Source organism: Lactuca virosa, chromosome 2 (assembly GCF_052849685.1).
Source record: "Lactuca virosa cultivar CGN04683 chromosome 2, Lactuca_virosa_CGN04683_v6, whole genome shotgun sequence".
Lineage (NCBI taxonomy): Eukaryota > Viridiplantae > Streptophyta > Magnoliopsida > Asterales > Asteraceae > Lactuca > Lactuca virosa.
The window spans coordinates 231,545,369-231,559,909 of record NC_136427.1 but is presented as its reverse complement, the minus strand read 5'-3'; the positions used below and the strand labels follow the sequence as shown (position 1 = coordinate 231,559,909).

The window sequence follows — 14,541 nt, the reverse complement described above, 5'->3', positions numbered from 1 at the left end:
AGAGAGCACAGTGTACTTTACTCAATTATACTCTTCTTTATTCCATTATATCTAAAGAAATCGAACAAGACAGAAGACACAATAGGGGAAAGAACAACTCAGGCGTGGACTTACAAGTAAGCAAGGATGTAGAGGTAAATCAAAGTCTGTAGGTGCTTAGACGGTCGAAGTCTTAGAGGTCGTAAAGGTTGAGAGTATTTAGTGACTCGGGAAGAAGATGATACATGATACAGGAGAAGAAATCCATAGTCACGAAGAGGACGAGAAGAGAGGCGCCAATGACGATGTTCAAGGGTCACAGTTTCAGTTTTATTTTGGATACCTTTTCGCTTTTTTGCTCTTCCTTGTTAAATACTTCAAATTTTAAATTTGGTAGATATCTTTTCCTTCTAAGTAGGAGAATTAGTTTTATAACAATTGAGAATTAGTTTTATGAAACTTTAATTAACTAACAATGACCAATTAGGTTTGATCTAAATTTTTTTTTTTGGATTCTCATTAAGCCTTAATATTTTTTTGTTTATTTTTAATAATAATTTTATTTATATCCTAAAGCTAAAACCCTAATTAGATAACTAAACAATAAAGCAAATGTAAAAAGGAACGATGAAAGCCATCTATATCAAATTCTAGCATTAGGCCTAAAAGTCAAAACCTATTTTGTAAACACATTACCGTGTAACTTATTAATGATCTAGGCATATAGTAAAAAATATTCAAAAACTAATAGTGTTGTAGCCACATTATATAGACACGTAACAGAGAGCACAGTGTACTTTACTCAATTATACTCTTCTTTATTCCATTATATCTAAAGAAATCGAACAAGACAGAAGACACAATAGGGGAAAGAACAACTCAGGCGTGGACTTACAAGTAAGCAAGGATGTAGAGGTAAATCAAAGTCTGTAGGTGCTTAGACGGTCGAAGTCTTAGAGGTCGTAGAGGTTGAGAGTATTTAGTGACTCGGGAAGAAGATGATACATGATACAGGAGAAGAAATCCATAGTCACGAAGAGGACGAGAAGAGAGGCGCCAATGACGATGTTCAAGGGTCACAGTTTCAGTTTTATTTTGGATACCTTTTCGCTTTTTTGCTCTTCCTTGTTAAATACTTCAAATTTTAAATTTGATAGATATCTTTTCCTTCTAAGTAGGAGAATTAGTTTTATAACAATTGAGAATTAGTTTTATGAAACTTTAATTAACTAACAATGACCAATTAGGTTTGATCTAAATTTTTTTTTTGGATTCTCATTAAGCCTTAATATTTTTTTGTTTATTTTTAATAATAATTTTATTTATATCCTAAAGCTAAAACCTTAATTAGATAAGTAAACAATAAAGCAAATGTAAAAAGGAACGATGAAAGCCATCTATATCAAATTCTAGCATTAGGCCTAAAAGTCAAAACCTATTTTGTAAACACATTACCGTGTAACTTATTAATGATCTAGGCATATAGTAAAAAATATTCAAAAACTAATAGTGTTGTAGCCACATTATATAGACACGTAACAGAGAGCACAGTGTACTTTACTCAATTATACTCTTCTTTATTCCATTATATCTAAAGAAATCGAACAAGACAGAAGACACAATAGGGGAAAGAACAACTCAGGCGTGGACTTACAAGTAAGCAAGGATGTAGAGGTAAATCAAAGTCTGTAGGTGCTTAGACGGTCGAAGTCTTAGAGGTCGTAGAGGTTGAGAGTATTTAGTGACTCGGGAAGAAGATGATACATGATACAGGAGAAGAAATCCATAGTCACGAAGAGGACGAGAAGAGAGGCGCCAATGACGATGTTCAAGGGTCACAGTTTCAGTTTTATTTTGGATACCTTTTCGCTTTTTTGCTCTTCCTTGTTAAATACTTCAAATTTTAAATTTGATAGATATCTTTTCCTTCTAAGTAGGAGAATTAGTTTTATAACAATTGAGAATTAGTTTTATGAAACTTTAATTAACTAACAATGACCAATTAGGTTTGATCTAAATTTTTTTTTTGGATTCTCATTAAGCCTTAATATTTTTTTGTTTATTTTTAATAATAATTTTATTTATATCCTAAAGCTAAAACCCTAATTAGATAACTAAACAATAAAGCAAATGTAAAAAGGAACGATGAAAGCCATCTATATCAAATTCTAGCATTAGGCCTAAAAGTCAAAACCTATTTTGTAAACACATTACCGTGTAACTTATTAATGATCTAGGCATATAGTAAAAAATATTCAAAAACTAATAGTGTTGTAGCCACATTATATAGACACGTAACAGAGAGCACAGTGTACTTTACTCAATTATACTCTTCTTTATTCCATTATATCTAAAGAAATCGAACAAGACAGAAGACACAATAGGGGAAAGAACAACTCAGGCGTGGACTTACAAGTAAGCAAGGATGTAGAGGTAAATCAAAGTCTGTAGTTGCTTAGACGGTCGAAGTCTTAGAGGTCGTAGAGGTTGAGAGTATTTAGTGACTCGGGAAGAAGATGATACATGATACAGGAGAAGAAATCCATAGTCACGAAGAGGACGAGAAGAGAGGCGCCAATGACGATGTTCAAGGGTCACAGTTTCAGTTTTATTTTGGATACCTTTTCGCTTTTTTGCTCTTCCTTGTTAAATACTTCAAATTTTAAATTTGATAGATATCTTTTCCTTCTAAGTAGGAGAATTAGTTTTATAACAATTGAGAATTAGTTTTATGAAACTTTAATTAACTAACAATGACCAATTAGGTTTGATCTAAATTTTTTTTTTGGATTCTCATTAAGCCTTAATATTTTTTTGTTTATTTTTAATAATAATTTTATTTATATCCTAAAGCTAAAACCCTAATTAGATAACTAAACAATAAAGCAAATGTAAAAAGGAACGATGAAAGCCATCTATATCAAATTCTAGCATTAGGCCTAAAAGTCAAAACCTATTTTGTAAACACATTACCGTGTAACTTATTAATGATCTAGGCATATAGTAAAAAATATTCAAAAACTAATAGTGTTGTAGCCACATTATATAGACACGTAACAGAGAGCACAGTGTACTTTACTCAATTATACTCTTCTTTATTCCATTATATCTAAAGAAATCGAACAAGACAGAAGACACAATAGGGGAAAGAACAACTCAGGCGTGGACTTACAAGTAAGCAAGGATGTAGAGGTAAATCAAAGTCTGTAGGTGCTTAGACGGTCGAAGTCTTAGAGGTCGTAGAGGTTGAGAGTATTTAGTGACTCGGGAAGAAGATGATACATGATACAGGAGAAGAAATCCATAGTCACGAAGAGGACGAGAAGAGAGGCGCCAATGACGATGTTCAAGGGTCACAGTTTCAGTTTTATTTTGGATACCTTTTCGCTTTTTTGCTCTTCCTTGTTAAATACTTCAAATTTTAAATTTGGTAGATATCTTTTCCTTCTAAGTAGGAGATTTAGTTGTTCTAAAAAATTCATATTATTTTATTTAAGTATCCATTTCTGTTCAATTTTGTATGGAACCATTTCTTTTTTGAATAGCTTAATGGGTAATTTAGATTTGTAGATTACTAAGCAAATATTAGCAGATAAAAAAACAGGGGGGTCATGGCCTCCCCTGCCCCCTAAGGGATCCGCCACTGATCTCACATGTAAAGTCTATGTAGCATCTATATGGATATGAAATATATCACATCGCCTAATACTTGGTTAGTTAGGTAATTCCTGATACCTTAATAAATATAGGAGATCATGGAATGACTAAATGCCCCTTATGGGAGGGGCACATGAGGAACATTAACGAAGCAAACCAAATGGTATCTTAGATAAGGACTAAATATGGAACTCAAACTTGCAACAGGAACAATTTTGAAAAATTAAAAAAACTAGGACTAAAACTATAAAATCATGCTAACCATATGTACCATTTGTGTAATTCACTTTTGACAAAAAAAAAAATGAAACAGGAGGATGTGCCTTGTTTTAAAGTCTTTGACAAAAACTTAGTGCAAGATTCACGCGCCACCACCGAGGAGTAGGATGCGGCTTAATCCCTGTCAAGATATCGGGCATGTCCGACTGACACCTTCCAACTCACTACCCTCAAATAAATACGCTCCTCTCTTTCTCTCTCTTTAATTTTCTTTTCACTTATTCCCCGTCTCCCCCACTTCATACATAATTCTAGAGAGAGAAAACGACTGTGTCTGTGTGTGTGAGAGAGAAAGAGTGTGTATCTGTGATCTAATGAAGGGGGATGCTGGTGGAAAGATGATAATCAAGTCCAAGCTGAAGTGGGTTGGCTTAGTCGGACTTGTACTCTCCGCTTTATCTCTTTTCACCCACTTCCTTCTTGCTAGATATTCCTACACAGAAGAGGGCATTACAGAGTACCAAGCCATCACCATTTTCTCTTGGCGGCCAATTTTTGAGAATGCAGATCTTTCCTCTAATGTAACTTCGCTCATAACCCACTTCTAAGATCTCATTTTTTGCTCCAATTTCATGTAGTTTTCACCTAATTTAGCATCTATATGAACTTTGTCAATAAGGTTTACTACTTTGTTACTCGTATCTTCCTTTATCACAGAAAAAAGTCAAAAAGGGAAACTTTTAGCATTCGATTAAGTCAATGTTTGCATCTCTTATATGGGTGTTCGATAATCAACAAGATACTCATGTTTCTCGTTTCTTAATTATCTGATTTTATGGTTGTGCAGAACAAGTTGTATAAAAGGCTATGGGGCCCTGTTAGGCGTCTCGAATCTTTACAACCACATGCTAAACCTAGAGCGCACTATTCAGGTTTGTATAATCCATGTCCACTTTACATAATCCATGATCCAAATTCCAAAAATCGTAGATTGCTTTAACTATGTGTATAAAATGCATGCAATTCAACCTGGTCTTGACTGCTTTTTTCAAATGCTTTAAGGATCAAAGCTTGAAGTTGTAAATAGTGCTTTGGAGCTTACTATCTAATTTTGTTATAATTGAAGCCTGATTTGTTCCAGAATTTAGCTTATTATATTGATGTTTTGCGCATACCTTCAAGTTTTTAGGACTTTTAGGGTTTTAAGGAGCATAAATCGATATCTTAGAGCTGGATAAAAAGCTAGTAAATATCAGTGTCCATTAAGTCGTTCTTTCTGCATTAATTTAAAAAGTTTCTAATTTTATTCCTTTATCAGTTCCTGTTTCAGAATCAGATAGATATATTTTTGTAAGGATACGTGGAGGATTTCATGAGATCAGGAGCTCGGTGAGTGCAACTTATTCAAAAGCATCAAATTCAACAAAAATAAGACTGTATTTTTCATTTGCTTTAAAGGATTGTCCTTTTGTAGATTTGTGATGCTGTTGTTATTGCTCGGCTTTTAAATGCAACACTTGTGATTCCAGAGATCCAGTCAACCACAAGCAGCAAGGGAATCAGGTTTTGATTCTATTTTTTTGTAACTGATTACATAGGCTAAAAGGGTATATCTGTAAATACTGAACACCAGCATTATAATAATTTTGTATGTTATTTGCAGTGCCCAGTTTAAGAGTTTTGCTTATCTTTACAATGAAGATCAGTTCATGGCAGCATTAGCAAATGATATTTTAGTTGTGAAAACCCTTCCCAAAACCCTAAAAGGAGCCAGAAGAAAGAAAGAAATCCCTTCATTTAAAGTTCTTAACTCACAATCTCCATATTATTATTTACATCATGTTCTTCCAGTTCTGATACGCCACTCTGTGGTCGAGCTAGTTGTTTCTGATGGTGGATGCTTACAGGTAAACTATAAAAATATAACATCGGATTAAATGCAAGAAATAGCAATGTACTTTCATATATTTGTGTATTATATCAATGTCGTCTAACTACATAGCAATTTTCACTACTATAGTACAATGCTATAATTGGGTTGATTTTCCAAAGTACAATAATGTCTATTGTGAGTTTTTCCAAGATTTTTAATTTTTATATGATATGATTTGTGGTGCATATATTCCAAAAAGGCAACACTTCCTCCAGATCTTGAGGAATATCAACGGTTGAGATGTCGTGTTGCATTTCATGCTTTAACCTTCCGACAAGAAGTACAGGAATTAGCAACCAAGATTTTACACAGGTCAGCAGGTGGTTCAAGTATTTCTTGAATACCCGTTTAAGTCATGACCCGGGTTGTACTGTACAACCAGAACATGCGTGTCTCAATTTATGGTCTTTTCAGGTTAAGGGCACCAGGAAGGCCATTTATAGCATATGATCCAGGGATGACTAGAGATGCTTTAGCATATCATGGTTGTGCTGAGCTTTTTCAGGTACTTAATTATATTATTATTGTTTTTTTTTTCCATCAAATACATATGTTATTTGGTGTTTTGATGCATTTTTTGTGAATATGAACTATGAAGGATGTGCATACTGAACTTATTCAGCACAGACGTTTATGGATGTTAAAACGTGGAATTGTCAAAGGCAATCTTACTGTGGATTCAAACACACAACGTCTGAATGGTTCTTGTCCACTTATGCCTGAAGAGGTAAATATTTTATAAACAAATCAATTTCTTGTGTTTAAACTTTAACCCTTTTCTTCTTTATGCAGATTGGCATCATCCTTCGTGCATATGGATATTCATGGGACACAATCATCTACATATCTGGAGGAGAAGTCTTTGGTGGCCAAAAGAAACTAATCCCATTTCATGCAATCTTTGAAAATGTAGTGGATAGAACATCACTTACAACATCTTGGGAACTGAACAGAATATATGGGCGTGAAGCAAATCTTGTTGACAAATACCCAAAAACCCCACCTTCTGCTGAGAAAGAAATGAGACATGAAGCATGGAAAACATCCGGGCAACGTCCCCGCCCACTGCCGCCACCTCCTGCCAGGCCGAAATCGTATCACATTGAAGGATGGTGGGGTTGGGTGGCTGAAAGTGATAATGAGCCTGAGAGTACTGTGATTGAGTTAAGGACTAATGCTCACAAGCTGCTGTGGGAAGCCATTGATTACATGGTGTGTGTTGAAGCTGATGTGTTTGTTCCTGGTTTTGATCGTGATGGTAAAGGAAGACCTAATTTTGCAAGCTTGGTGATGGGGCATAGACTATATCAATCTGCAACAGCTAAATCTTTTAGGCTCGACAGGTAATCTTTTAGTTTTGTATATTTACTCTTTCATTCATTCCTTTGTGATTTCATTCCACCATACCAAAGAAACCCTAATTAGTGCTTACATTTTGCTTGAGACAGGAAAGAAATTGCAAAACGCATGGAAGAAATCAGTGACCATTTATACGAAGCCAACCATACATGGATTAAATCCGTGAGGAGTCACCTAAGAGAAAGCTTGCTTGATCGATTAACAGAAGAATCAAAAGCATCAAAATCATTATCGTTTCTCTCATTCCCAGTCCCTGAATGTTCTTGTCTGAGATCCGAGTCAAAAGGAGCTTCCACTTCCCAACTTCCAGCTGCTATTAAGGTTGCACGTTCTTGTCCAGCTTGGATGGGTAAAGATGTAGTTTCACGTCCTGGAGACAAGGAAAACGAAGATGATCTTGATGAGGATGATTCTGGGCCTTTTGGTTTGTTTTTCCGGCAGAGTGGTGGTTCTAGTAACAGGAATAATGGAGGTGGTGGCGGCAGAGGTGGTGGAGAGATGATGAGCAGCAAAGAAGAGACTCAGATGGAAGATCAAGAAGAAATGGACGGTGGCGATAGATGACCTAATTGGGCGGTGATAGACGACGGAATTAGGAGGTAGGAGGTAGGAATTAGGAGACCCCCTAAATCTAATCGTAGCCTAATTTAAGTTGTTTGTACAGTTGCAGTATATCGTTGATGGTTAAACTGGACTAGTTTTGAGAAAGTACAGTTTGAGTTTTAATGTCAAAGCAGCTATTATCTTTCAACTTCCGATTTGATAATTGATATGATTTGTTTAAAATTTTAGAAAAATGAAATGTCTACATTCATGATTCATCCCCAATAAACAACACTAAATGGGAATGTGTTGGTGTATTCAATTTGCTACAAATTCCATACCAATTATTAACTAAGGAGACGAAGGTTTATCAACACTTATGAGATGGTCCACAACATTTTCTACACTATATTGGAATCCCATATAGCTAGTGTTTGATAGCCTACCCGTCATGGTTATTGTAATCAAAAGATTACTTTCGCCTCCTTGCCAAGTTTCATACCCATGAGTTTGTATGACAACTTCTACATGATTATGGAAGTCCTCAATGGTGGTGGTGGTGATTGTAGGTGAATGGATTCGATGATCCCAAACTTAGAACTTATGCCCTTATATAGATGGGCTTACAAACTATTGGACAAGAATAAAAACGTAAGCGATGACGTTTAAACAAGGGCCATTATTTAATTTGTTACATATGGCCGACAATCTTAATAATTATAAAGATACTTTTAACAAGTGGTCGGAACTTTTTGAAGACTTCTGAACATCCAAACAACTCAACTTTTGAAAACTCGTGATATGTGAAATAATTTCACATACGGGCCCTTCTAGCTTTTGGATAAAGGTATGGATCCATGGGACGATTCAATTTTATCGTTTTTAGACAATAATCATCCCACCTGGGGTCCACAATAAAAATTAAATCGTCATCACTGTTGTCACTATCTTCTAGAAATCCTTTGCTGTTGTAGCGGCATTTGTTTTCTTTTTGGTTATTGTCTTGGACTTCCATGGGCTTAGATATTATTGCGGCCCAATCGTTGTGCGAGGGCTTCCAGTTCGATGAGGATTCTCCGGGCTTCTTTGTTTTGGATTCGAACATCTTCCTTTTGGTCAGACCAATGGTTGTCTCTTGTTGATTTTCCAAAGCAGACTTGAGCTTTGCACTGTATGATTGCTTGTAAATTTCGCATTGCTTTGATTGCTTCTTTTGCTGCTGATAATTCGATATCTTGGGCGACTGATCTCCATGCATCAGATTTATCCATTCTGATTGGGGTTTGATTGGCTCTAAGCTGGTATTGTCTGTACATTGCTCCTGGTTCTTCCAGTGTGAAGATTGTTTTAGTAAAGATTCTTGGGAGTGGTTGAAAGTCTTCATGAGTTCTTCGCAAGTAATCTTCATATTCTTCTGAGAGGCAGAAGGGGATTGTAGAACTTCCTCCACTGAGTAAAGGGCTGTTGCTGCTAACCGTTTCATTTCTCCTGTGCATTCTGCAAAACAAAGGTTAACAAGTCTTGAGAGAGAATCAGCTAGTGTATTATGTTTCCCTTCTATATGCTCTATGTTAATCTTGACTTCTGTTCCTGTGACTGCATCTGCGAACTTTATCCACCTAACCCTTGAGGATTTGTTGCTATTAGCTTTGTTGTAAAAACTAATAATGGCTTGGCAATCTGTCCTTAAAGTGATTTCTTGTTTATCAAGGTAGTAGATTTTTAGTTTTTCCAGAGTGTTGATGCAGGCATTGATTTCAGCATCAATTGTGGATTGGGTTGTTGAGAACTTGCCACTTGCATATGCACAAATCTTTTCTGAGCTTCTTGGTCCTTCCTTTTTGTTCTTCCATTTGACTATACCTCCCCATCCTTCCATACATCCGTCTGTTTCTAGGATGATATAAGCATCTTCAGGTGGTATCTCAAGGTCTGGGAGATTCTGAACTTGCATCTTGATCCTTTTGATTAACTCATAATCAGAAGGCTTCAATCTTTTGTCTCCATGAGCATTTGTCTTTTCGTACAGTGGCCTTAATAGTATCCCAAGTTTTGGGATATGATTACGAGCATAGTTAAGGATTCCTAAGAATGACCTCAACCCCTTCTTTGTCTTCAATTCTTCTTCGTTGAAGTTCACAATCTTCTTTATGATGTGCGGTTGCAATCTTATGGTTCCTTCTCCTACGACTACTCCCAGAAAATCTATTGTTGGGACTGCTATCTTCATCTTTGTTGGAGATAGGACTAGGCCATTATCCTCACATATTTGCAACGTCTTTTCCAAGTGCTTTGCATGTTCTTTTTCGTTTTTTGAGAAAACCAGTATATCATCAATATATACTGCGATAAATGATTATGTACCTCTGAAGCATTTATCCATTTTTCTTTGGAACACTGCTGGGGCATTCTTCAAACCAAATGGCATAACTAGCCATTCATAAAGTCCTCCAGGTACTAAGAATGTTGTCCATGGTATTGATTCTTCATCCATGGCGACTTGATGGAACCCTGATTTGAGTTCAAATTTTGAGAATATTTTTGCACCTCCTATTCTCTTGATGATCGTATTTATGCCTGGTAAGGAGTATTGGTCCTTGTATGTGTTGTCATTCAAGGATTTATAATTAAAAACCATTCTTTCTTTCCCTTTGACCTCCTTTCCAGTTACAGGATCAATTGTTGTTCCTGAGTTTACGATCATTGCCATCGTTCTGTGTCTGCTTTTGCTTGGACGGATAGCACCAATCTTGAGTAAACTATCAACATGTATTCTGAACGAATCTTCCATTGCTGGTGTCACATGTTTTAGTGGTCGATCTTCAATTGTAATGTCTGGATTTATAATATCCAGTTTACAAAGCTCACCATTCTTCTTCCAATGCTTTAAAGGTTCTTCTCCGATGTATCCTTGGAGCTTTAACCTATCAATGACAGGTTTAAATCGTTCTAGGAATGCATTGTTACCTTCTCGGTTGAAATAAATAGATTCATTTATTTCAAAGAAATCTTCTTCACTAATTTCAAGCTCAGTGATGGCAACTTCAGCAACCTTAGATTGCTCTGAAGTTTTGATCTTGGTAACCTTCTTATAAATAGTTATCTCATCACCTTCTATACGAATTCCTCCTTTCATGGACCTTAGGAAGTTGGTACCTATCAGCATTTCAATGACATTGCTGTCATGCATATCAAATGCATATATAAGGGGAATTTTGAACTTGTTTCCCTCGATGAGAAAATAGCCTTGCTTTATTTTGTGAGTTGCCTGCTGCCTTGAATTTAAACCATTAAAGAAAACACTGTGGTTTAAAGGTTCAAGTGCTTCTTCTGGAATAACCTTCTTGTTTATGCAGCATGCTGATGCTCCTGTGTCTATTATTGCGCCGATCCCGAATGCTGGGCAATTAGGGATATCAAACTCAACTTTTACGTTGTAAAGTGAGTTAGTTATCTTCCTAACTTTTGGGTTTGATGTAGTATTTTCAAAGTAATGAATCTTTGCTTCCATGAAGGGCCTTGCTACATGAAGTTCACTTAACGGTGGGAATTCTTCTTTAGGGAATTGAGGCTTTTCCCCATCTTCCTTCCTTTCTTGTAGTTGCTCCTTCAGCCTTCTTATTTCTTCATTCTTTTGTTCTTCAAGCCTTACTTGTTCAGCTTTAAGCTGATCGATTATCTTAAGAGTATCTGTGAGATCTTTTATTAGCAAGCCTTTTTCAAGCTGCCATGCTTCCTCTCTCTTTTGTATTTCTGCCTTGGTCTCATAAAACTCTTTGGCTTGATCCTTAATCATCTGCTGCACTTACTCCGTCTTTTCTTTCAAAAGTTCTTTGAGAAGCTTTATTTCCCTATTGGTAAAGTCACTTTCTTCTTCCGGCTTAATCTGCTGTTTTTTCTTAACGTTAACTATTTTGCCAAGATAATTTTTGGCGCAAAGAGCACATGTTGTGAGTTGGCACTTGGGACAGTTAAGTCTTGACACGTCTGTGGTTAGTATTCCACAGTAATAACAGATCGTGTAATTTGTGACTGTGTTTTCCTTCCAATCATGCTCACAATTTTTACTTTGAGCTGGCAATTATTTGCTTGGTTTCCACGATCCTACGGATTGAACCATATCTGCTATTTTTGTTGGTGGTCCTGGATGGAACATGAAAGCATAATGACTATGTTGGATATCCTCTCTTTCATCTTCGCTGCTACTTTCATTATCTTCATGTGTTATTGTGAAAGCTGCTTCTTCAAACGGAGTATCTTGGACCATAACACTAATGCTTTGATGGGTATCGCCTTCTCCTTCTGATATACTATAGACACTGGTGTCATCAAGTCTGCTGAGACAATGTCCCAATTGTCATCAAGATCCAGTTCTTGATAGACAGCTGATCTTGCAATGTTTCCTTGCTTGCTTTTGCAATCTTTTGCGAAATGCCCTTCCTTTCCACAAATAAAGCATTTGCATTTCTTGACTCGTCCTCTGTCATCTTTGTACTTTCTTTTGAATGGCTTTACATGAGAACCATGTGGCTTTCCTTTGTAAGTCTTCGACTTCCTCATTCCATACTTTTTCCTGTTGTTTTTGTAATAACCAGGAATCGGTATAGTTGAACAAAGAGATAAATCTCTAAGCTCTTTATCAAGCGCCGCATCTTTGCACATTTCTGAGATGAAAGTATGAGTGAATTTGATTGCAGGCAGAACCCCTGAACTTAGACCAGGGTACCTGGCTTTAAATGATTCTTCAACTTTCTTGGATAGAGAAGGTGGAAGTTTAGCAAAAAGTTTTTCTGTTGTTGAGGGGAAGTACAGCCTTCCAGACTTTATTGCTAACTGCCTGAAATCCTCCAAGAACGTCCACAAGTTCTTGGTTTCTTCACAAGTTATTCTGTCTAGATCCCTGTAGGCTCTGTCTTGTTCATCAGTTGAGCCTCGGTATGGATCTTCTAACAATATTAACTGCCTAACTTGTGATGTTATATTCTGTGGTTCATCAGCGATTGCCTCAAGGGCAGCATATACATCTGGGTATGTCATTCGCCATTGTTGCCACATTAACTTTTCGCTTTCTCCAAGAAGATTTTCAACAAAGGCTAATTTTGCTTTGTTGTCAGTCCATGTTTGGCTATTGAGCCTATTGATTGTTATAGAATCCCATTGTGCTATTACATCTGACCATAAGCCTGGATCTACTGGTAGAACAAGCATTACACCTGATTCCGTCCATGCTGGTGGCAGAGTCCACTGTGAATTATGATATTCACCATATCCTCCATTAAAAATATTGCCTTTTCCGTGAGGATAACCAAACTGGTAGTCTGGTCTATAAATTGGCTGTGGATTTTGCCGTGCTGGTGGGTAGACAGTTGGTCCTAATATTGCATCATCTGGAGGTTGATAGCTTGCACCAGATTCTGCGTCATTTGCTGTTGGAAAAGCATGTTCTTCGTGTTTTTTGACCATTTGTGCTGCCATTTGTTTAAAGTTGCGAAACTTTGGGTATGGCAGATTGTCATCATCTTCTTTGGAAAGATGAAGAATTGTATGGTCCTCACCATGCTTCGCTGCGAATGGGTTTTCCCATTCAGACTCTGATCTTTGTGTGGCGAGTTGGTCATCCCATTGTGGCAAATATTCATCAAGAAAATCTTGTTGGTTTTTTGAAAATTCTTCTCGTAGGACAAAGATCTTTCCACCACTTCTTTCATCATCATCCTAGTCACTTGTTTTGTCCATAATTGTCACTTTTCCTGGGGTAATTTCATCATCTGGGAATCCATCTCCCCAGCCAGTTGCTGCAATTTCTTCTATTGAAGTTGTGCTTACTGAAGTATCGTACTTGACATAATAGTCCCATTTTCCAGATGGTTCACCAAGAGTTGACCATTTATGTTTTGATCGTCTTGGCTTATTGGAACGTCTTGCTATGTTCAGTGGCTCATTCTCCAAGATCTTTGCGTCATCCAGACATTCTTCACAGAAACATATATCACAGGGGATATGTTTTGTCTGAGGTGTTTGAAAACATACTCCTATAAAATGCTCTTCATCTTCGTCCAAATGATCGTTACCTAGTACTTCTCGATCATTCTGGTCAACAGAGTATCTTGCTGGTTGGGGGGTTCGGCGATATCTTTCAAATTGGAGACTTAATGATCTGTTAAGCCTTTCATGTACCGCTACTCTTGATGGTACACTTACTGATGTTTGCTCAGATGGCTTTAGATTCCAACTCATTCCTTCAAGCTCTTCTATACTCCTTCTTTCACCAGAAATTGTCGTGATGCCATTTGTTGTGAGATGGTCCACAACATTTTCTACACTATATTGGAATCCCATATAGCTAGTGTTTGATAGCCTACCCGTCATGGCTATTGTAATCAAAAGATTACTTTCGCCTCCTTGCCAAGTTTCATACCCATGAGTTTGTATGACAACTTCTACATGATTATGGAAGTCCTCAATGCTTAGAACCATATCAGGGAACATGTAAACTAGCTGCGTTCCTGCAGAGAGGTCGACTTCCATAGTTCCAATGATTTGTCGACTATCTTCCCATCTAGTGTCCCTAAGGACAACTAGAGCATTTGTTCCCGCACTTCTCCGGTGGAGTGCATGTAGCCTGATCATGAATATTCCTAGGTGAATATGCTAGAGCCCTGAAGTTCTCAAGTTCTGGTAGCTTTCTTGGTTACACAGCCGAAGGTTAACTTGATTTTCTCCAACACATAGGATTCTTTGCTCAGAGTAGTGTTCATAGACTCTGTGTCTTGTAGTACTTCTATTGTTTGAATAAAGTACCTTTGCTGGAACAAGATTTGCCCTTCTCTCTCTTGATATTTCAAGTTGTC

At 36.9% G+C, this 14,541-nt stretch overlaps 1 protein-coding gene across 1 annotated transcript; it reads left to right on the top strand.

The window, feature by feature from the left end:
• The first annotated feature begins 3,962 nt into the window (after positions 1-3,962).
• Positions 3,963-7,898, top strand: LOC145160409 (O-fucosyltransferase family protein). Its single transcript, XM_079079580.1, has 10 exons — positions 3,963-4,436; positions 4,703-4,787; positions 5,174-5,244; positions 5,330-5,418; positions 5,519-5,762; positions 5,988-6,100; positions 6,203-6,293; positions 6,387-6,515; positions 6,581-7,131; positions 7,237-7,898. The coding sequence occupies exons 1-10, from the start codon at positions 4,230-4,232 to the stop codon at positions 7,709-7,711; spliced, it is 2,055 nt and encodes a 684-aa protein (XP_078935706.1). The 5' UTR covers positions 3,963-4,229; the 3' UTR covers positions 7,712-7,898.
• Positions 7,899-14,541: the final 6,643 nt, after the last annotated feature.

What these genes read in the sequence shown, in the direction of transcription:
- LOC145160409 (XM_079079580.1), top strand. Translation starts at nt 4,230, where the DNA reads ATGAAGGGGGATGCTGGTGGAAAGATGATAATCAAGTCCAAGCTGAAG. An exon ending in TTCATGAGATCAGGAGCTCG is followed by an intron (nt 5,245 to 5,329) that starts GTGAGTGCAACT and finishes GTCCTTTTGTAG; the next exon opens with ATTTGTGATGCTGTTGTTAT. An exon ending in AAATCTTTTAGGCTCGACAG is followed by an intron (nt 7,132 to 7,236) that starts GTAATCTTTTAG and finishes TGCTTGAGACAG; the next exon opens with GAAAGAAATTGCAAAACGCA.